Raw genomic sequence first — 24,739 nt, 5'->3', positions numbered from 1 at the left:
TCCCAATAAATAGAAATTAAATAGTGCTCTTTAAATGTGTGATATTCAAATTTAATAATTTTATTTAATAAAAACATATTGCCAGTTTGTTAACACTAAAAAGGGAGGCAAGTTTATGGTAGGACTATAAAAACCTGAGACAATTTAGCTGCCATTGAAACATCACTCATGAGTTTCCTTTTGTTAGGTTGACTTTAGTTCATAACATTGGCATGAGATAGTTTTAGTATGGCATGGTGTATTATTGCCTTGGACAATATAGCTAGATAATATATATTAATAAAGTGAATAACGGTCAAAGGTTTGCCTTGAATGTGCTTTATGTGATTATATGTTGGAAACTGATAAAAAATCCTTAAACAAATGACAACTCAGAAGATTGGAGCAAAATTAAGTAACACAATGGGACATGAAATCAAACATTTATTGTTCATTTGTTTGACATTTACACTTCTTACAAGGAAAACCACCATTATCTTTACTAAAATATATTAATAGATTTGAGTGTATAAAGACATTTCGTACAGAGGAAAGGACAGAACATAAAAAGATGCATTTTAGGACCCTGTAAGAAAAAACTCCCAGAGGCAAAGAGGACTTGAACACCTTCAGATTGTACATAAAAACTAACCCTAAATCTCCATATTCAACATAAAAGAAGCATTAAGGACACCTACATCTGTTATTGTGTGCAAGCAAGATGTTGCATAACTGTATCCTTAATATCCAGCTTCTCTTCTAATAAAAAGGGACATTCAAGAGATGCATGTAGATATATAATAAATGATACTAGGTGAGTCACACACTCTTATACAGACTGTATGTCTTTACATGTATTATTAAATTCAGTAGTACAGTACATTTCAAGGCCTCTGAGACAATTGTGTACTGTTGAGAAAGAAAGCTGTTTTGCACATAAGAGGAACACTGTCCATCGTGAAGGCAAAGCCAGAGGTATGTAAAACTTGTGCAGCAACATGGACGCACACGGCGTGATTCCCCGGTTTCCCTTGACACCGAACACAAAACATAAATAGCATACAGTGTACATTAAGAACAATGTGATGTGCTCTGTAAAAGGTCCAAAGTAGTGTGCAAAAAAGGTTGTGTTAAGCGTGATCAAAACTGTTGACATACAAGAACAAGATATACAGTTAATTTATGTATTAAAGGATTGTTTTCTAAAAGCAGCAATAGTGTTTAATCATCTAAAATCTGACAGATGCAGAAAAAATACTTTCACAGAGCCTACAAATATAATATTCCCCTTTTTTGTTCATGATGCCAAATACTAAAATAAAAAAAGGTTATGTGGTATGTATCTTTAAAAAAAAAGGAGGCAAAGACAGCATATCCTTTGCAGGCATCAAGGGTCAAAAGTCAGGCTTCTGCTCCATTTTGGCAAGAAAAAAAAAGAAAAAACAGAGAGGAAGAAAAAACATTGAGAAGCAGAATGAAAACGCAGGATTGCAGGAAGCATGCAACTTAAAAAGGAACCTTATGTTCACAAAAAGGCAATCTTTCTCCGGTCAATCCAACCATCTTGTAGTGAAGCATTCTCATCTTCTGCCCTGGCATTTACTTAAACTGCAACATAAAGAAGAAAAAAATCAAGTATTTTATCAGAGAACAAGTATTTATTTATTTTCTCATATGCAATACACTGGTTTATCTTTATCTTCATAGTCCTCACCTTGGGTGGGATGTTGGGCTTCTGCGCCAACACAGGTTTCTTCAGGAGTGCGGGCTTGGTGGGTTTTGGTGACATAGTTGCAGGATGGGGCAGCGAGGAGGTTTCACCGTTCCCCTCAGAATTCTGGTCTAGAGGGACTCCAGCCAAACTGTAGTGCTGTTTCCTCAGCTCGCCCAAACGCAGGCGTTCATTCTCCAACTGAGTTTCCAGTTCCAGCACCTTCACCTGAGGGGCGGAATGTAAAAATGATCAAAACTGTTTCTGACTGTTTAGCCCGTGCTTACATTCAATCTATTTCAGTTAAATTGTGTTTTATTTCAATATATGTATGGTTGAAGATATATTCAATTAGTTGGCTCATTTTTTGGAGAGAACCTATTCTTATTCTAAAATATTTTTCTGAGCTTAATATTATTAACAAATAGATCATTATAAATATTTTAAGTGTGTATATTTAAAAATAATAATAATTCTCATTCCCAAGTATCAAAAATGTCAAAGAACAGTCACTCTAAGCCTCTCACAGTCTCATGCCTGTGTCTTACCTGTGATTCCATTTCTTCTTTTCTCAGCTTGATGAGGGACATCCCAGAGAAGTCCATGGTATCTGCATGAGAAATGTTTGGATAAAACATAAGAATTAGACAGACACTCATGACAGTCATGTGAAGGTCTAGTATACAGATCCTGATGTACATACCCTTTTCCTCCAGGTGCTCCTGGCCTGTCCTGGTTGAGGCCACTACATTAGCTGCCATTTCATTCACAAGGCGAGAAGCCTGCTGGAGGACTGTCAGCTTCTTACTGTTGCGATCAGCCTTAACCTGAGTGCAGAGAAGAGAGCTTGAGTGACTCCAAATAAAACAATTTACATCCCGAAATCACAGGGCTTAGAAAGTCAATGTGCTACTTTTTTTAGTTATGTTTTAATGAGTAACATCAGCAACTATCTGCTTCATATATTGATGTAATCTGGCTGATTCTCCCAGTTTAGAATACTGGGGAATATTGTCGTGTCTGATATTCAAAATGTGGCAGTTTGTGTACAATGTATATGTCTACAGTAAAACAGAGGTAGTAAATCAATGTATTTTTCTTGGACATTAGACTCAGTATTACCTTTGAGGCTGCCACCAGTTGAGCTGTGCTAGCAGCTATTTCATGAGAGCAGACGATCAACTCTTCGTATTTGCCTGTGTGTAGCACCACCTTATCAGCAGACTCCCTGTGATGAAGCAGGTAAAGAAATTACACCACTTCATTCCTCTCTGTAGGAGGACTTATAGTTCTGCACACTGGCTAATATACGTGCTACAGAGTCATTTAAGATGCTTCATAAAATATTTAACACTCAAAAAAACATTACGAGGTCTGTTTAGAGACAGGAGTATAAACGACTGTAAACTAATAAGGCCATCAAGAATACTGACATCCCCTTCCAGCCTAAACACAGCATTTTACATTTTGTGCTAGAATCAAAATTAACTCAAAATATGCTTAATTTCTGATTCCCTTCAATTATTTACCCAAATTAGGCCCAGAAACAAGACAGGTAGATATTTACTGTGTCTGAGCAATTAGTAAGCATTTTATTTAAACTTACAAGCTTAAGTAACACAATTGATTTGATGCTGTTGCAATTGAAAATGCTTCATGTGACACATTTAAATAGAAAATAATACAAACTGAAAAGTCCTGTATAACTGAGAACTTACACCATCTCTGTAGCCCCCCATCCCACAGCCTTGGCCGCAGAGATAAGTCCCTCAGTCCAGCGAGAGTTCCTGGCGTAGAACTCCTTAATGGTGGCTGCACCCTTAAAAAGACAAACATCAGTACAGTTAGTCCTGAATGGAGAGGAGCATCTCCTGGTTTGACGTCAGAAACAAAAGCTGTTGAATAAAAACAAGACTGATCTGCCAGTTTTTGGATCCAAAATTAGAGCAACGCAACTCACCCTCCCACCCTCGACAATCTCCTTTTGCAAGTCTGTGGAAGAGATGATCAGCATGCGGATGGCCTAAAGAAGAGAGAAGAATAACAGAACAGAACCACACACACAAAAAAAGTCCATTAGGATATTAAAAATAGGCACTATGTAGAGGTAGAACATGGCAGAGCACCAAACTACCTTACCTTCATCAAGTCTGTGCAGCTGTTAAGGATTCTGAAAAATATAGTGAAATAATAGTGGTTAATAGTGGTTGGTTAAACCAAGATATATACTGTGATTAATAAGTTGTGGTCCTTTTTCTTTAAGAGTGAAGAATGACCAGAAGGATAAGAGGCAACTAGAAGGGGGGGATGCATGTTAGGAATTATGCTTATTGACTATGATTTGGCTATGATTTTAAAATCTGAAAGGCCATGATGGCTTCATCTTGGTCTGATTTTGATTAAACTTTTATGGACGATACATCCTCATATAAGTTAGTGTTTAATTGATTCAGATAAAGTCAAAGAAAAGAACAAACCTTTCATTAACCTCCAGTTTCATTCCTGATGTGTCCTTTCGTGCCTGATTCATCATTTCCTAAATTCACAACCATATGAGACATTTTGTCAGTTACACTGGGTATACTGTTAGAGATCAATTTAAAAAATATAATATTAGTATAATTTACACTACTTACATCAATCCTGCGGACTGCCTCCTCAATAGCCGCTGATGTTGCTGCCATTTCCTTATCGACCAGATCCCCCAGCTCGTCCTGCCGAACGTCCATGCCTTTTGGCCGCAGCTCCTGAATTTAAGAGGAAACCTTATTAGTCATGATGGAAATAAAAAATGATTGAACAATACTGGAAAGGACTCATGAACTTAGAGGTGAAGACCGAAATCATATTTGAAGAAGATGAGAAGATGAAACTTCTGTATAACTTCTGAAAATGTAAAAATGTTCAGTAAAATGATTCAACAAAATCTTAAAATATGAACAAATATTATCAATATATTACAAATTATATTGCCAGATTTGGATTTACATGGTTGGATTTACACTGTTCATAATTCAGGAGGAGGTTGAATGCACTTCCTGAGGATTTCTTCTTTTTAAAGAGAGAAACTAAAATAGTTTATCTATCAATAATTCAACACTCTTTGGCATCAAGTCAAAGCCAGGCACAAATTGAATTTCGGAGATTTATTTTTGCCTCCTGGGAAGCAAACAATAAAAATAAAAATGAATTGGTGTAACAGAGTTCATCTCAGCTTTCCAATAACGTGAGAGCATCTTATCACCTGCAGATGTTGGATTTCTAACAGATGTTCACCCTAACTGTCCCAGATACAAATAGTGGTAGGTTTAGAAAAATACTGAGTATTGTCCATCACTAGAGTTTTTGTTTCCAGCAAATCTACATTTATATGCAGCTTTGTTTTTATCTTGAGGTAAATCCTTGAAAATGACTGGCAGTTTTAGAGTACATTTATTTTTAGAAATCATTACAGATATGTGTTATCTCTCACCTGGCCCAAGTGCAGGATCTTTTGAACAATTATGCGAATGGAGGCCGGGTCTGCCCTCTGGAGGGTAGTCTTGGACTTCAGGTCCTTTAAGAACTGCAGACTCTGAGTGGCACAGCTTCTGCAGTTCTCTGTCAATCCTGCAGGATGCACATGAGCAGTAATCCACCATCATCTGCACTGTTTGTACACTGACACTTAAAAGCATTCATTCAAATGCTGCTCATGCTGAGCTGAGACTAAAAATAGCACCAATGCAACGTCACAACGAGTATTGTGAGATGTTCCTTACGGTCTGCATGGTCAGTGGGTGCCATGTGTGCAGTGGCGCTGCCGTTGATGATTGTATCTGCAGCTGAGTGGGAGAACTGGGTCAGAGCCCTCAGCAGCCCTCCAGCATCTGGTTACAAAAGCATATAGTAAGATACATTAACAAATATACACACTGCCATGATGTCAGCAGAATTATGTTGAATCAGAAGCAGGGAAAACGTACCTCCCATGTTACTCAGATAATCTGCATGACCCCTTTTTACTTTATCGATGGAGCCCAGCGTGGCCTCCGCCCGACTTATAAGATAATCTGTGTTTGATGGATAAACACATAACAACAGAGGAATAAAAAAAACAAAACAACATAAGCTTTGTTAAAGTCTCCAGAATAGAAAATATAGCATAAACCATTCGTCTGCTTTCTCACATTTTTGTTTTTAATCTCTGTTATATTAGAATAGAGGTCTGACCTGGAGAGCTGGTACAGCGTACATGGAGGGGATCATCCAGCTTAGCAACAGCATCTTGGATGATGCTCTCAGCCTCAGCGACGGTTCCCTGCAGCAGAGAAAACTGCTCCTCCAGAAGCTTCTGCTTCAGCTGCTCCTCCTGACTTGTCTACAAGCATGTCCACACACACACACAAATACACAAGCAGCAGAACATACACACATACATACAATCAGTGTATGGTCTCATCAGATATATCTGTCAATTTTCTATCTGTCAAAAAAAATTGCACATTTCTTTATGTAAATGCATCTGCCTGTGTACATGCACATCCTGTTTTATGGTCAAATCTTCATTCATTCAAAAGGGTTGCTGAACATGTCCGCTTTCTTCATTAACTATAACATATAACTATAACGTCAGATTAATCAGTGAAGACACTTGATACACATTAGACCATGAGGCACTTTTCCTCAAGCAGTCAGCCTCAAGACCCTCCCGCTGCTGTGATAAGTTTAGAAATGAGCAAAAGCTGTGCTTCAAGCCTTTTTCTTTACAACCTTTAAAAGGAGATGGTAGAGAATGTCATAAAATATGGTGTGATTGTGCGTCATCGTTTTACTATAGTGGGTCTAAATTGCACAGCAAAAATGTGACTAACATGGGAGAACTTTACATCCTAATTTAAAATCCTGTAGGTTAAGATTAACAGAAACTCATGACCATAGAAACTGTACATTTTGAATATTATGTTTATTGAGGATAAGCAAATATTTTAAAACACATTTGTGCATGAACCTGGAAAGATCCAAACAAACTAATCATGAGTAGAGCTGCAACACTTAGTCCATCGACAAAATTAATCAGCAAATAACTTCAGTTCAATCAATCCGTTTTCAGGGAAAAAGGATGTAAATTCAGTGGTAACAGCTTCTCAAATTTGAAGCTTTTCTGTGTTGTAAATGATAGTAAACTGAATATATTTGGATGTTGGACTGTTCATCTGACAAAACAACATTTGAACTTATGTTATTATTTTGAAATTATAACTTTCTCTATTCTCTATTTTTTTGACATTTTAATGGCCAAAATCAATATACTGAGTACTATGGGAAATTATCAACAGATTAATCAATATTGTAAAAAATGGTTAGTTAAAGCTTATGTGCTTTGTCTTGAGGAGGCACGCCTAAAATACTGCAGAACAAAATTCATGTAAGTGCCCTGAGAGGAGATGAGTCTGCTGCTTGTATTGTCTGCTGTCCTGACTGACCTTCTCCTGCAGTTTGGCCTGCAGCTCTCCCAGCTCCCTGCTGCTCCTCTCTCGCTCCTGCTGAAGTGACGACTGCTGCACCTGCGCGGCCTGCCGCAGAGATGACAACTCTGCCTCTTTCTCACTCACAGATCGCATCAGATGCTCCTTCTCTGCCTGCAGAGATGTCATTGAGCTGTTCATGTTCTCCGACGTCTGGCAAAAGAGAGAGAGGCAAGAGGGAAGCCAGAAGAGGCAGATGGCTGTGAGTATCGGAAGAAGAGTCCACCCGGAAATGTCTGACATGCCTCTAGCCTCCCAACACAGAACTGACAATAGCTCTAAATACTAAATGATGGAGCTGAGCATTGTCAAAGTCATTGCTGCATTGTAACATTAAGGGTTCACATTCACCATCTTGCTGCTCTGCAGAGACGCATTGATGTTCGTCACTTCTGCCATTTTCTCCTGCAGCTCTCTCTTCAGCCTCTCCAACTCAAACTTCTGCTCTTCCAGCTACAGTGACAACAAAACAGCATTAGAGACATGTTGCACTGTAAGGACCTCAAGTTTCTTTTTTTTATATTTGTTTTTCTTTTTTTAAAAAAAACAAAAACGACACACCACCAACCTTCATGTCAGCATCCTGTTTTATCCGATCCACCTCAAATGACAGTTGTTGTCTGGTCCTCTCCACCTCTTCCTGGGTCTGCTGGGTCACAGACAACATCTTCACAGTGTCTGCACTCTGTCAGGACATAAACACATTTAGTGTTAACACACAGTAGGTGCTGACATTTGATTTAAAACAAACATCTCTGGACTAGTCTGGCCTGTGGTCTGTCTGTACCTTCCTAAGTAGTTCAGCATGACTGGCCACAAGCTCAGTGTGCTTCTCCTTCAGTTTGTTGTACCGCTGCTCAGTGGCCTGGGATCTTTCTGCACAGACACAAGAGAGGACAGTGTTATCCTGATTTTTTTTATATGTCTGTGTGTTTGTATGATGTTTGTTTGTTAATTGCATATCTTACTTTCTGCCTCAATGAAGGTGCTCTGTAAGCTCTCATGTTCTGCATTTCGGCGGCGTGTGGCCTCCAGTTCCATGCGCAGCTGCTCATTTTCCAGAAGAGCACGTTGTTTCTGTGCCCGCTGCTCTTCTAGCTCAGCCTCCAAACTGTTAATCTGTGACTTGAGCTGCGTGATGTAGCGCTGAGCCTTGATGAGTGGAAAAGAGAGATCTGCACATCAGGAAATATCTACTGGTATTACACTATCCAACATCTCATCACTTGATACTGTCCCAGATAATGCCTTCTGATCATTTAAGTCTGTGTCTGCTTTTTTAGCAACAGAAAGACATGGGAACACTGTAAAGAAGGATGACTTGCAAAAAAATGTCCATGATGTCAAAATCCCAACTGGACACTGTCGTCACTTCTCAGTCAGAGGCTACTTGCCACATTCCACACGTCAGGAGCAGCATTTGCATCCACCCAAAATTTGACCCAGATTCCTTTGCACATAGATAATAATGCCCTCTACTATACACAGAGAAAACAGTGTGAATCTGTCCTTACCTCTGCTTTTACTCTTTCCAGCTCTGCTCTCAACAACTCCAAATCCCGCTTCAAGCTCTCGATCTGGAGATCCCTGTTGGACAAAAAAAGAAGAATACAGACTGTCTCAATGTTCTGGCACAGATAAAGTGCTGAGCCCAAATAATCTGTTGAACAATCACAGGTTACGGTAGAAATAACATCAGGCCCACCTGTCATCAAAGCCTCCATTCGGAGGTCCAAACGCCTGATCAAATATGTCCATTTGCTGACAAAAGAGTGAAAAAAGTAAATGAATGGATAAATAAAGTTTATGTATGTTATGATACCTGTGTGAACTTGTGACTGTTTTGACATACCTGTGGCTGAGCCTGTATGCTGGATGTCGAGACGTCGCTGACCTCGATGAGAGGCTCGGGCTCATCGTCATCATCGTCCTGTTGCTCTGGTTCATCCTCGTCGGGGATGACCACCACGGGTTTCACATGCTTGGCCAGTGAAGCTGCGTGCAGAAAGTTAGGTGGGGACTGAAGAGGGGATGGACAAAAAGGTAAGTATGGATTAAACCCAAGTCTGAAAAAAAATGGTTATTTATGGTCTTGTTTTAGAAAACCTTTTAGTAAACCGTCAAAACACTGTGAGAAACTTATAAAAATAAGCTAATATTCTCAATGTGTAGATAAACTGTATCAGCAGCAGTATTAGATTTATGCTGAGGTCCCTGTCATTCAAGATGGTGGCTGTGACTCAGCACCCCTCCCCATCTCTCGGTGCTCTTACATCAGGCAGTTTGGGGATCTGGATCAGTCTCTTGAAGTACAGCATGTCTCGGGCTTTATTGAAGAAGCCCTTAAGGCTGTAAGACAAAGGAAAAGATACTTTATAACTTCTATTTATGTTGGCCTGAAAGTGTATTGACAGGTACACAAATGGTGTCATAATTCTCCCAAAAAAATCATAAAAACTGTTTAACTGTATAATTGCTGATCAATATTAAATCATGTGAATATGAAGCCAGACTGGAGACTCTTCTCTGAACTCAGCAATAAAGATGTAATCGTTTCTGTGGCGGCCACATCAACTGACACCATGAAGTGTGGGGGATGGCATGCAGTGATGGGCACATTTGCATCGGTTCATAGTGCTGTGGCGGCTGGGTGAGGCCGGATTATGTTGCACACTTCCTTTGGTAAAATAATGACCTGTGCCTCTTTGATGCAGTCACCCTCATTCACTTGTAGCTTGAGGCTGTGGAGGAGTGACCTACCTGTGGAACTGGTCGTGGAAACGATCTCGGTGTCCTTGTAAAGTGTCAGCAGGGAGACCTAAAATCCACAACACAGTACAACAGTTTTAAGTATTTTGAGAAAAAAAAACTCAAATTAGAGTCATAATTTTCTTCATCGGTACAGAATAAGTTCCTGCAGCATGTGTATGTATGTTTTCTGAGTAATAAGTGTTCTTACAAGCATGCAGCTTGAATAGTAGCTTGACGGTGAAGTGGTAAAGGTGACTGGAATCCTGGACAACTTGGATGAGTGGAGCCAGTTTACACTGGCCTGATGTAAGAGTGGAGATGGCGATGGATGTGTTGAGTTGTCGGATCACTAAGAGAGAAAGATCAGAGACAGAAGAATATATGTTAAGTATTTACAGAACATTTTGTTGTGCTATTTTTGTGCTGGAGATCTTTACAAAGACGCTTGTGTCTCATCCTCTTTGGATAGTTAGTTTCATAGATAGTTAGCTTTGTTTCATGCTTGAATGAGTCGTGCTTTTAGCCTTTTTCTGTAAATGACCCTGGGGAAAGCCCTGTAACAGTAACTTTAATTAAAGTTCAGACTCTTCCAGTAAAGTCAGTTACTGTTGCAACATTTGGTTCTCTTGTTACTTGATTGGTAAATTAGCAGCAGCACACACTTTGGGCGATACCACCAAACACAGATGAGGAGGTTGTGTGTTAATAACTCAATGCAGCGCTGAAACATCTGCACATAATCCAAAAGAAGGGCACCTTTAAGTTTGGACGCATTCGTGAGGAAATCTACAAGTGCAGTTTGTTCACGGTACATCTGCAAAATTTGTTTATGGTGTTGAGATGTGATTCTGATCCTCCACCCTGCAGGCCTGGGAGGAGCATATCCTTTACAGTCAAACTGGAGGAAATCAACTTAATGTCCTCTAATTGCAGGCATTTCCTCGTCAATTAAAACAAATTTAGGCCAAAACAGGAGAATGTGATGAGTTAAAACTAGGCCATGTGAATGAAATCACATTTTTAAAAATAAAGTGGACTACAGCCTACGTGAAAACAGGCAGGACAAGAGCTGCTGACATTAAGCCTTTCTTTAATAGGCCTCTGTGCATAAATGGATAATGTCAGCAGGCTGCAGCTCTGAACTGTAGCTCAGGTTTCTCTTCCTTAGAAGAGTAGGATGATGGAAAGGTGGGAGGAGTGTTTTTTTTCACCTGTCTCAGCCAGCCTCAGCTCTGCATCCAAGTAATCAAACACCTCCACTGTGAGCTGGAACCTGCAGGAGAGAAATTGATACGTTTGTTACATAGAAAGGAGGCCCCCGCTCAGTAACAATGATGATAAGTCCCTATGAAGTGAAAAGAGCAGCAGGGCTTGTCTGTTTATTTTATGAAACACACTGGGCGGCGGCAGCAGAGCTCATGATTCATTAGAATTGACAGCCTTAAAAGAAACTTTAAACAAAATTTAAGTTATTTTACTGTAGTTTTTGGAAACTCACACATTATTTATGTCTGATCCTGCACAGCGTTCCAGGACTTCATCTGTGACCTCCAAGTTAGGTGGGATTTCTGAATGCTGTGTTGGGGCACATTTTTACCAAATTAGAGCCAGTTCCCATTCATAGTGTGAATCTTGAAATCACCCACTACATGTATCTTGGGCTTGTGGAACGACATGTGACAGGGGGTGCTCTTACCTTTGCATGAAACTCCATTTTGGTGCAGAGCAGCTTGGTATACAGAGACACCAGCTGTCCATATCGGTCGTGGAGGTTGCTCTGGAAAACACAAAAAAAAAGAAAAGAAAAAAAAAATCCATCTCAAATCGGTCTTGTTGAGTTTCTACCCCATTCTTTATAAATAATGTAATGAAAAAGGTGCAATGACTAACAACACACTTACCCATAGTTTTCCAATTTCAACCAGACTACTGTGATGTCTCATGCAGTCTTGTAGCACCTGTGAAGGTAACGGCTTAAATTGAACAACTAGCAACAAATTCAACTGAGACATCACCCTCTTATTTCAACTTTAGCACTTTTATATGTGGATTTAAAGTCAACTATAATTGATTTATTACCGGGCATTACAGAATAAGAAAGAAAGTGGATATTCAGAGACATACACATGTATTATTGGTAAACTCATGATGCTGCAACTATACTGTCTTGCCTTTCTTCAATCAACCATTTTAACATCTCTATGGTGTCAGAGGTAATAATAGGAAGTCACAGAAGAGGGGCCTTACATTGCGGTGTCCGTCCCGCAGGACTTTGTGTAGTACGTGGCAGAACTTCCAGCTCAGGATGGAGCTGCTGGCCAGAGGGAAGCCCAGAGCATAGGACCAGAAAGTGTAGGCCCCCTTCTCCCTGTGAGTCCCAAGGATGATTCCTGTTGTCATTGTTGTTAAGGAAGCAGAGACTATCACAGGACTATTCCGTTTATCCACAAGCCTTTTTTTTTTTTTAACACTGAAATCACAGTGAATATAAAAAGTGACATATTAATCTTGACAGCTATGTTTCCAAATAATGAAAGAGAAATATTTAACAATAAATGTCAGATATTTCTCAAATTCTATTTAGTTGTGCTGGAATCCTGTTGGTTTAGACTTTTGAATTAACAACTCCTATTGTTAGATTCTATACCAAACCTCTGTCGAAACAGGAAATACCTTAAATTACAGAGTCAACAGTCTTTCAAAATGCTGTGTCATGATGACTTTACTCAAGTGTGTTGTACTGACATGGATCCATTTTCTTTTCAGCTTTTCCTGTTGAGGGTCGCAGGGTCGCTGAAGTCTGACATTGAGCAAGAGGTGGGGTACCCCCTGGTCTAGTTGCCAGTCAGTCACAGGGCTAACATATAGTATAGAAGCTGACATCAATTCACACCTACAGGCAATTTAAAGTAACCAATTGACCTAACCTGCATGTTTTTGGTCCATGAACATACATATGACAAGACAGCACATGCCAGTCCAACTGGGAACACACTAATAGTTTGCAGGGTTTTTTAAAGGATACGTCGTGCATGTTTCTCCTTCACAGGCGTCTCACTGGAATTGATGGCTTTGCTGATGCTGCTCAGCTGTGAGGAGAGGAGAAGAAAAGAGAGGAGGAGTTAATCAAAGAACTAAGCACAAATAGACGAGTGAAGACCCTTTCATGACTGTAAAAAAGAGAAAAAAACATTTGATTAGCTCATGCTGTATAGTCTTAGTTTGTGTCTCCACCCACACAGCCCTCAGGTGTTAAAGCTCATAGCAGACGTCATGACAAATAAAAATAAGTCATGAGAAGTTAAATAAAGACCAGAAGTCAAACAAATGATGACAGGCTTCATTGCAATGACAGGAATGAACCTGAGAAATAATGACTCTGCACTGTGTGCACAGTGTTGCACAGATGGTCATTCGGCTCTCACGTATACTTAGCCTGATTTTAACTGAACACAAACAATTTGAGTGATTCGGAATTAACTAGCAGCTTGAATTGTTTTGTCTCTTTCCTAAACTTAGTCTGACATAAATGTGACCCAAAAAAAGCTATATCATGATAAATATCTGCTTTGTTTCTTTGCTCCCACTATAATGACTAACTTTTTAAAATATGTATAAAACTTCAATATCTAGAGCTGCTAATCTACCTTAAATAAATGCACAAGGTATTTGTTCTGTATGATTTGTTATCCATGTGAGTTCAAGTCAAACATGACTGAACTTGCTCCAGAAGATAACATCTTTAATCGTCTGAAAATGAGCACGAGAGAGACTCAGTGTCACAGAACGACAGGACACACAGCAAGCTCCTCTACAACCTGTCCAGCAGGTAAAACAAGTGTTGCTGACAAAGGAGCAGGAAGGGAGGAACAGAGAAACACAAAGGCTGGATCTCAGTGGACACTCACCTATTCTAATGAACCTCAGGTAGACCTCAGCCGCAAAACCACACAAAATCTGCTTAGTGTGGTCATTTTACACAACAGCACTCACATCATGGTCATTCAGGATTGATGTCTTTAGGGAATAAAGTAAACCCATCGAGGAAATGCTGTTTAACCAATTATGTGAAATGCCAATTCTGTGACTGTATATCTGTTCAACTACAGAGTATTATTTTCTCTTTATGAATAATTCCAAAAGGCCAAATATGACAGTTACAAAACTTTTTTTCCATTTAGACCTTTTTCAAATAAAAGCAACTGTGAGAAGACTGAGCAAAGGGGGGTGTTTGTATCCTCTGTTGTTCCTGATGCACACACAAGTCTCTTTTTAAAGCATATCTGATGGCAAAGATTGTCCTGGCAAAGTCTCTTGCTACATCTTCACTAACAAGAACACCTTTTTAAAAAAAATATCTTATAATAAAATCCAAAAATCCAAAAACAAAACCTCAAAACTGTGACTTGGAAGCAAAGAAAGGAGAGGCAGAACTTGATGCCAGCCAAGAATGGAATAACTATAAAAAGTAACGACAACAATAAAAAGTATTTTTAGAAGTCTTTAAGATTGGTGTCAACTGTACATGTGTAGGCTGCCCAAATTCTTTACATGGAAACACTGAAGACTGTAGATATTTCTCTCTTCCTGTCTTTTAAATTCAAAATCAATTTTCTACTAAAAAAATTCCATGTTGCAGTTTGCAGAGTGTGACATGTGACCTGAAATATGCATTGTGACTACAGTGTGGCCTTTTAGGAATGTACAAGAGAGATCTGAATCATTCATTCAAACACATAACAATTGCATAATGATCAAATCTGCGGCTAGACAGCACAATTACCCCGGCCTCCTGTGACGCCACCCACAGCTAAATCAGGGTTAGACATTTGTGTACTGTGCCCTGCCTTAAACACAATTCAGTGCCGTGTTTTGTTTGAGAGAGTGCAATAAAAAGTTATCAACACTTGGCCAGAGAATGACCTCGCTCTACAGTCCTGCGTCCATTTGTCCCTTTTGCAAGGTTTGGCATTTGGGAGGAACTGCTATTCTCTGTAAAATTAGCTGGGTTCGGCGCGCAGGTGGTCGAGTAGTTAAGAGGAAATGCCGAATACGCAGCAGACCCCGGTTCAAATCCTGGCCATAGGTCCTTTGCTACATGTCACACCCCTCTCTCTCTCCCATGTTTCCTGTCTGTCTACTGCTAAAATAAAGGTGTCTAAAATCTTTAAAAAAAAATATATATATAGCTGGGTTCAGTTCATAATATAAGGACAGCTTAGAAAAACATATAATATATGTTTATAATATATAAATGCTTGGCTTTGATTTTGGAACTGTAGCCAGTTTGCACCAAAACAGGGAAAAACAAGACAGAAATTTAACATAAATGCCACTGGTTTGTTATATCCCCGGTGTTAAGAAATGTGTTTTGAGGCCTGTAGTATCTGTATGATGCTGGTAGGCCAGCCTCATCATCACAGTATTAGATAAGAGATGAGAACACAGTTCCAAACATAAACATGAAACTATAATATGCAACCTCCAGGGTTGCACACGCCAGTGTATAAGAGTTTAAAATCCTGGTTTAAAAATTCACGTCCATCTTAGTTTAAAACATAATCACATATCAGTGGCAAAAGCCCCTAATCCCACAAAGTCCTATAAAAGCTTCTTTAATACGTTAGAAACCTGGGAGTTGCTATCCCCTCCCCAGTCCACACACACACACACACACACACACACACACACACACACACACACACACACACCAAAACATACATGGCCACACAACAAAGCACAGAGGGGCTACTGTGGGTGAAAACTGGCGTTTAGAGTGAGCGAGGGGTGTACTGGTTAATAGGAGACAGACCCTGCCTCCCTCTGATGCAAAATGAACTGCTAGTCCCCCGTTTACACAGGGCAAGTGCAGTGGGCTAGCACGGAGGCCTGTGTGACAATGAGGGGTTTGTTGGGGGAGGAAGGCAGACAGCTGGGGTAGAAGATTGGGTTGGATGGGGGCCGTGCTCTGGCACACAGAGCCTGGCACAGAGGCCTCAACAGATGGCCACTGAGCAGCGAGGCTGCAGGGAGACTCGTGTAGTACATCCAGAATGGCTGTCAGTCAGAGAGCAGCGAGGGAGTGACAGAAAGGAGGAGGATGGATGCAGGATAGGAGGCAGAGGGTGAACATACAGGTAACTTCCATAATGAGCACATGACGACCAGCTACTGTGCTGTTTTGGAAACAATAGCTGATTTCAGTGTCACTCCTTGAATCACCGCTGTGTACATACTCTTACATGTCCTTGCTCAAGGCCACTATGGGTACTCGCTGCATGGTGATCAAGCAGGTGACCCTTCAGTTACATTTAACAGATTAATCTGACAATGATTTTTCTGATCAAATGGGTCATTGGTTAATAAAATAGAAATGTGGTCAGAAACAGTAAATGTCCTCGCCTACTGAACACACACACACACACACAGGTAAGTCGAATGAAATCCAACAGAGCAATTTTGTCGAAGCGCCTCAGACATGCTGACACTGTCGACCGCGTGGCTGCTCGACAGGTGAGAGCATCTGGTTGAAGCGTTAGTAAATCTCCTCACCAGCAGAGAGGAGAAGTGAGAGGGAGGAAAAGCCTGGACTAATCCCAGAGGCCTGCCATAATGTCTATTGCCAGCTAGCATTACTGTAGTACTCCACACACACACACACACACACACACACACACACACACACACACACACACACACACACACACACACACACACACACACACACACACACACACACACACACACACACACACACACACACACACACACACACACACACACACACACACACACACAGAATGAACACCTCCACCCTTGCATCTCCACTCACCTGATCACCTTCTTTGGTTTTCAGCATTGAGTCCATGTGCTTGGACAGAGCGTGTGTGTAGCTAAGGAAGTCAATGCATCAGATCTACACCTGAACTGCTTCTCACTGGACATAATGCGCCGAGGCGACAGCACTTATTGCAGGTCCTTATCAGCTTAATTCAACAGACTGCTGCCAGGGATCTGGCTGACAAGGTCACACACAGACTGTAATGTGGCTCACACCTATTAGCTGAAATTACCTACATGTAGCAACACAGGTGACAATTAACCTGAACTTGCTGCTAAAATCAGTGACAGTGTGTCGTAAAAGCAACAAAGGATTCAGGGTTAACGCCAACATATCCTTGAGTGAATTTTGAGTCAACAACTGGACATGTTTTTCCAATTATTGTTTTATAACTTTGTCAATTTAATATTCTTTCTCAGGTCAAGTGGCTTCACAAGATTATTAAGTTATTTTAATAACTTGTCATTTTGTTGCTCCTTTACTTGACTTCTGCTTCTTTGTCTCTCCCACATCAACACAGGTAATAATCCTCACACGAGCCAACACTGGATATCTTCCTATGTCTTCCTTTGAACTTCTCACCCCTCCTAACAGGGAGGAAGCTGCACATGAAGTCACAATGTATAGAAACTAATTTTAAAAAACTCCCAACTAGATCAATAAAACAGATTCATCTGAAACACCTTCACGGCCCAGAAACGACATATCTGCTGAGATTTTCAGTTGATTTCACTCTCAATAGGGCTGCAACTAACGATTATTTTTATTATCGAATAATATGCCAATTCATATTAATCTTTTAGTCTGTGAAATGATAAAAACACTGAAGAAAAATGGCATTTGTACTTTCTCAGAAGCGATGGTGATGTCTTCAATTTGCTTGTTTTGTCTACTAGTCTAAAATGTTAAAGTTAGGCCTGAGCAATATATTGATGTGATATTGATATCATGATATGACAGTGGACATCATCTTAGATTTTGAATATCGTAATATTGTGAAATTACATAAGTGTTGTCTTTTCTTGGTTTTAAAGGCTGCATTAGAGTAAAATGATGAAATTATCTGAACTTAACAGACTGTTCTAGCTGCTCTATTATTTTCTTTTACCCATTAAGTCATTTTATCCACATTACTGATGATTATTTATCAAAAACCTCATTGTACAAATATTATGTAAGTACTTATGTAAGTACTAATAGTCTTCCTTACAATATTGTCGCAATATTGATAGAAGTATTTGGTCAAAAAAAGTTGTGATATTTGATTTTGTTCAAATCACCCAGCTTGAAAAATGACGATTATCATATAGTTCATGTTTTGACAATCAACTAATCGATTAAATCGACTAATCGTTGCAGCTCCATGTGGAATTAACTGGAAATAACTGCACATTAGATCCACCAAGAGGATCATGAGATTAATTTAAGACCCTAATTTAAAACCCTATGAAACACAAACAACACCAGCAGCAGCTATAGCACAAACACAAACACATACACTCATGACCATAAACATCTCACTGAGGGGAGCAGAGTACAAGTTTCTGAAATATCCCAATAAAGGCAGAGTGAACAATTTAACTGAAAAAGAGAACAAATTGAGTGGCTGTGCATGTTTTATTACATTATGTCTCTAATTAAATTATGTATACAGCTTCCAGTTAAATAATCAACAACAGAAAAAACTGTCCTTTTGGAGCCACATTGTATTTGGCCAGTTTGCAGAGCTGGCTCGTGATTCACAAGATGCACATGCATAGCTGTTTAATATAATTATAATGTGAGCCAAAGCACAAAGCATATTTGCCATTAAAATAAAATATAGTATTAGGATTAGAGCAGTTTTAGAGATGAATAGTTGTTTTTAAGGGGGGGGGGGGTATTTTCTGGTTCATTTAGTCTTCTATGATAATGAACTGAACATATTTAGTTTGTGGACTGGTGGTCGGGACAAAAGAAGACATTCAAGATCATGATATTGGGCTTCTGGGGAACTTTTTCACTAATTCTTGACATGCTACCAAACAACCCATCAATTAATTGAGAAAATAACCAATAGATTCATAATTCATTCATTAGTATCAGCCCCAATTATGATTTCATTACATAACAGTGGTCTATTTTCAGTGACAATACAAAGGTATTATGGGCATCATGAGCATATGTTTACTAAATAATGCTTGACTTGTGCAGATCATGCACAGTAACTGAGTATGTCTTTGTAGGTATTAATCAAAATAGTTTTAAGCAGACAAAAAGCACAAACAGAGCAGATTTTAAGATGTGTGTGAGGAAATGTGAGCTGTTGGCAGACCTTGACGTAAGATATCACCACATAAGCAACAACTTAACAGAGTTATTTTCATTAAAGTGAGAAACCCACGATCATAACCAACGTGCTTTTAATTCCCTCTCTCTTTACTCCTACTCAGTAACTGTTTACCCTCTGCTGCTCCCATCCCCCTCCCCTCTCTCATGGGCGCTCACTTGGGCAACAGGAGCTAGGGAAAGCAAACACTACACACACACACATACACTACACACACACACACAGGACGCTGTGTGAGACATTTCACCTTGGCACCGAGGTCAACAGAGAGAAGAGAGAACGCAGGAGAGTGAGAGTGAAGAGCAGCAGAGGAATTTCAGTGAGCTGCATGAATCAGCAGTACTGAGAAATATTCATCTAATGGAGAAATCCACAGACTCCTTCCCACAGACAGCAGCCTAACAGCCTTACACTTTACAATTAAAACAGCATTTTCTAACTAATTGATGACAAATGTTCCTTTAATCTGTACATATTGTAACTAACTCACTAGTTGAGGCTTCACACTGATATGGTGGTAGGTAGAATAGTATAGGAAAAGCGTTTAACCAAAATGTCAAACTCAAGCCAATCAGGATTCAGGTTTCTTCCTCTTAACGCCCCTTAAATTTGCATGTTGTCCAGTGGACCCATTCAGTGGCTGCAGACTGAACTCTTCAGTCAAGACTTAAAGGAAGTTAAATAAACTGCCTTCACTTCACAAGAGCACAAGAGCTGCAATGATTAGCTGATTAATTGATTAGGTGCTGACTATGAAATTCATATTTTGAAGGAAAAAATGTCCAGTTTCTCTAATTCCAGTTTCTTAAATGTGAATATTTCCTGGTTTATTTAGTCCTCTTTGACAGTAAACTGAATATATATTTGTGTTGTGGGCTGTTCATCAGGACAAAACAACACATTTTAGGTGGAGTCTTGACTTTTGTGAAATGGCGATTGACATTTTTCACCATTACAATTATAGACATGTTTTTTTAATGTTTGTACGCTTTTCCGTAACACACAACCTGCCATGTTGAACATTTGTTGCACAGCATGAGACAAGTGCAGTAACAATGCCTAGGTTTGCTGTTCAAATAAACAGGTGAAGTTGGGCTCAACGAATACGCAACCAGAGAGGAAGTGACATGTTTCCATTTTTGCTTTTGTAAATTATAATAAGAGATTCAAATGGTTTTAATTTAAGCTGTTTGGTGAGGAGGAAAGGCCACAGGGAGCAGACAAGCACCTCAGCTCCACCTTTCTTCACATGTCTGAAAAGCAAATAAAACATTTGACGGAGGAATATACGCCCAGAGCAGGAAAAGCTCAGCCCATTATAGATAACAAAACACAGCGAGTTGCTATAAGACAGAATTCCCAGGTGGCTGCTCCACAGTTTGTTTAGTTATTCAACCTTGTTTGAATCTCATGTTTCTGAATCAGACCCGGTTATGTGTGTCACTTGAAAGAGCAGCCTTAAAAACTCTCTGCTGGTTTATCTTTAATAGATTAGTCAACAATAATCTGAATGAACTAATGTCTAAATTAAGATAGTTTACTCATGTACTGTATGATTATTATCTGAAAAAGAAACCACAAAGCACCTGTTTTTGAATGAAGAAACCCTCGCCTAAAAGTTTAAGCTCTTTAACTCTTTCCTCTGTGGCACATGTTACGATGAGGCGGTTTAAAAAGCACAGAAAGAAATGCCTGTAAGGGAAGAAAGGTGACCAAACAGGACGGACTAGATCAGCATGAAACCAATAAACAGATCTCAGTGAGTAATGAATGGTATGAGTAGTACATTGTATAAACTCGGTTAACTCCTGGTCTTCTTGTCAAAGGTGAAATGATTTTGCTCTTTGAGAAAGCCACTAAGGCATGAAAGAGAAATAAACACGTTTGTCCTGTGGGTTTCTTGTTTTACAGTGAAACACCAGCAGTTAAAGTAGCAGTGGCACGACCTGATAATTATAACAGTAATGATTAGTCGATTGATTGATTAGTCACTAACTACAAAGAAAGTACTCTTCTTCTTTCAGCTTCTTTTCTGGTTTCTATGACAGTAAACTGAAAAAATATTTTGGGCTGTGGACTAAACAAAACATTTGAGGACGTCACCATGCTTCACCATTTTATAGAGCTAACAACTAGTCGATTAATCAAGTAAATAATCATCGAATTAAATGATAATGAAATCAGTCGCTAGTTGCTACTGATAATGATTCAGTTTTGGGGATTAAACACACATTTCAGAGACACTCAATACAGTCTCGTGCATTAACTATCTCTAATTGGCTTTCTTTTTTAAACCATTACGATAAACTGCAGCTCTTCAAAGCATTTAATTGACAGATGAAACATTCAATAATCCCAGTTAATTTGTTAATTGGGAAATGTGGCCTTTGCGGTCCACTGTGACACACACACACACACACACACACACACACACACACACACACACACACACACACACATTCAATCAATCTGAAAAGCCAAAGCAGGCCTGAATAAAAGCACACTGCCTGTACTCTTTCTCTTTACCTGCTGCTTGTCAAAATGTTCCCTCTCCGCTCCGAGGTTGGCCTCAGTCCGCTTGCTTTTCACCAGTGTCGGCACCTGTCGTATGCTGTTCATCCTCTACTTTTGATAATGACGGGCTGCGGCAGATTAAAAAAAAACAATGATTCTCCACCTTTCCCCCCCAAAAACAACCACACCACCACACCGTCCAAAATGAGAGCAGATATCAGAGGTTTCTTCTTCCAGCTACACTCCGGGAACTGACATGTCCGAGCTTCATGATACTGCTGAGGATGCGTCGCTGCTGAAGAAGGAAAAGCAAATGCAGCTGAGTGTGTTTGCCTTGCGTTACGTGGACGGATCCTCCCCCCTATAGGTGGAGAAAATCATCATCATCATCATCATCGTGTCCTCTCTGCTGCAGACACCCTCCAACTATGCATTCATTTTTTCCAGCGACGTTCAATCCGAGGCAGGTATGTCAAAGTGTTTTAAATCATAATTATAATTTGTGCTCTGTATTTTGATTTTTGGCCCACTGTCTCCCTCTGCTGTGAGCGGTGACGTCATCTCAGTGACATTAAAATCATGGGGATTATTTTTTTCCTTTTGTGATTTTCTTTTAATCCCGATCTTTCATCTGTTTTAATTTTTTTTTTTTTTTTTTTTTTTTTTACAATAACAGACACAGCACAGGAAATGAAACTGCGTGAGCAAGAGGATGTGTGCAATGACACATACACTGATTGCTTCAATTTTACAACTTTAGGCATTAATAAAGTTTATGATTCACCACATCTAATCTAGCTATCTCTATTAGGTCGAGAGCCCATATGATTTAATTTGGCCTAATATGGTTGCAGATTTGACCCCAATTTAAAGAATTTTTTCTTTTCTTTAAAAAAAAAAGGTTCACATGTGCCGAATTTAATTTTACTGCATTGTATGACTGCTGCAAACATGAGTAGTAGCCTAATTGATTTAGGTCCTTATTAACTATTTTCTAGAAAGAATGCACATAGAAATAAAGCCTGACACTCAATCACTGACAGAAAAAGAGACAATAACTTTTTTTTTTAAAGGTTTGGAGCTTTTGAGAAAACTTAAAGGGCTACAGACCCAAAAGCAACCCCCTAGCTCTGCCCCTGGTAAGCAATGCTGAAGAGCCCAAGTGAAATAAACACAATGCCTTTAAGTGTGACAAGATCACAGGAAACAAAAATGATGAGTGTTTAAAAAAAAACAACTTTTAAATAAAATCCAAACTAAAAATGTCAAATTAGACTCAATATTGTCATTCATACTGATGAGAAGTGGCATGAAACTGCCTTTAGCTCAATGTGCAAAATTTAAACACAGATAAACATATAGGCTACATTTATTAAACATAATATTTATTAAACATAAAACATACTATATACATTAAAACATACAAATACATCTCAGCAGTTATTGTGTAGATGTTTCTGTTCACACATAACAGTCACCGGCTGCTTTATTTATTTATATTTTGTCCACCCCATTAACATACATGAGGGGGTCAAAATATTGGTACCATTTTTCAATATAATGCACTAAAGTACACCAGCACCCACTATAACCTCACTAATAAGTAGAAGTATCACCTTTCTGACAATGTCAACAAAAATTAAGAATGTATAAGTTTCATAAAAGTAGAATTTATGGCAGAGCTGTTGTATTAGATTACACAGGTGTTCCTAATAAAGTGGCCAGTGAGTCACTATAACTGCTGCTGCATATTTTTATGTATTCATATGTTTGATAAGAGCTTTTGATAAATTGAGTCGAAGCTGCTTCAAAGCTTTAAAAAAAAAAGTTATAATAGGTTATCGATCCAAGTCATCGATTTATTTATTTAAACCTGATCCATGGTTTTAGATTTGGACTCAGTAAAAGGAAATCAACACATGATAATGCACAAATAATAAATTATCATTTCTATTCTCTATCAAGGAGATATCTGCATCTGTCCTTTAGTGGTTCAGGGGTTTACTGTCTGTCTCTTCCTTTTAACTAGTTGGGCAGACAAATCATTTGACCCATGGTATGTGGAAAAACTTGATTTCTTTGTCTCTATCACTGCTTCCACCAACTTCATTCATTTCACAATGTCAGCCAAAACTTCCAGCAAATAATCAGAGTTCAGTCATGAAAAAGATCTGCTCCACACATTATGTTATATAGCCTATACTGAGAGCTTTAATTTTTTTGCTTTGCTGGCTGTTTTAATGTCAGTGACAAGGCTGGGTATCATTTAAAAAATGACAAAACCAGTACCAATCCAAGTACCCTTAAAGTGATACTGATACCAACTGAGTACTTCATTCGATACCCATTCCACATTTAGTGCTCTGTCTTTTATCCAGTGTAACAGGTGTGTAGTATAGACACACTTTAGAGCGTTTAGATGGCATCTTGGCTGCTCAACTGCATAGCGCGCTAACTCAAATTCGCCACAAATTCACCACAATTTCACCACCACAGATGTGTTGTAGCTGCTGTAGCAGTGGGCCAATCACATGTTGCATTAAATTGAACAATGCTTGCGTTGATTGGCTGTGAGCAAGTCCATACAAATAGGCCTAGTCATATTTTCTAGTTCTGGGTACAAAAAGGATCGATTGCAGGTATCGTTTGACAGGCGATGTTTCGATACTACTTGGTTTTGATTAATTTCGGTTGATACCTTAAAGGGTATTGAGTGTCAATACCCAGCCCTAGTCAGTGATGTTTCCCATTTAGCAGCGTTTTTGCAGTTTTATGTGTGTTAAAAAGATGCTTCAGATGTTTGTCCTGTAGATTTAGGGCGCTGTTTGATTTCACTCATCTTCAAGGTCGTAAGACTGGAATTTCATGTTCATCATGGCAGGCAGAGCAGCCAGCGTGATGTTTTGTTCCCAGGTATGCAGGTGAAGGAAACACAGGGGCTGATCACAGGACAACAGGAACAGGGAACAAAAGGACATTTTTGCCCTGCAGGCCAAACTGGATCTTCCACATTTTTCCACACTGTTTCAACACTACACACACATTCTCAACCAGCCTCTGCACTGGCAAAGCCCAAGTCACATCCATGGATGCATTAGGTGACAGCT

The 24,739-nt window shown here is 39.3% G+C and overlaps 1 protein-coding gene across 1 annotated transcript; it reads right to left on the bottom strand.

Annotated features, from left to right (window-relative positions):
* Nucleotides 1-296: 296 nt before the first annotated feature.
* Nucleotides 297-21,964, bottom strand: hip1rb (huntingtin interacting protein 1 related b). Its single transcript, XM_053324991.1, has 32 exons — nucleotides 21,645-21,964; nucleotides 12,974-13,037; nucleotides 12,196-12,338; nucleotides 11,850-11,906; nucleotides 11,645-11,725; nucleotides 11,447-11,523; nucleotides 11,160-11,221; nucleotides 10,157-10,297; nucleotides 9,958-10,015; nucleotides 9,471-9,546; nucleotides 9,050-9,217; nucleotides 8,903-8,958; nucleotides 8,712-8,784; nucleotides 8,166-8,349; nucleotides 7,985-8,073; nucleotides 7,766-7,882; nucleotides 7,549-7,650; nucleotides 7,156-7,350; nucleotides 5,903-6,050; nucleotides 5,656-5,742; nucleotides 5,452-5,559; nucleotides 5,163-5,299; nucleotides 4,327-4,437; nucleotides 4,168-4,226; nucleotides 3,830-3,860; nucleotides 3,651-3,713; nucleotides 3,409-3,509; nucleotides 2,813-2,918; nucleotides 2,394-2,517; nucleotides 2,239-2,300; nucleotides 1,694-1,918; nucleotides 297-1,587 (listed from the first exon to the last, which is right to left on the bottom strand). The coding sequence occupies exons 1-32, from the start codon at nucleotides 21,735-21,737 to the stop codon at nucleotides 1,579-1,581; spliced, it is 3,207 nt and encodes a 1,068-aa protein (XP_053180966.1). The 5' UTR covers nucleotides 21,738-21,964; the 3' UTR covers nucleotides 297-1,578.
* Nucleotides 21,965-24,739: the final 2,775 nt, after the last annotated feature.

The sequence above is a fragment of the Scomber japonicus genome, chromosome 9, assembly GCF_027409825.1.
Source record: "Scomber japonicus isolate fScoJap1 chromosome 9, fScoJap1.pri, whole genome shotgun sequence".
NCBI lineage: Eukaryota > Metazoa > Chordata > Actinopteri > Scombriformes > Scombridae > Scomber > Scomber japonicus.
Note: the sequence above shows the minus strand (reverse complement) of the source record. Positions and strands in the feature narration are given on the sequence as shown.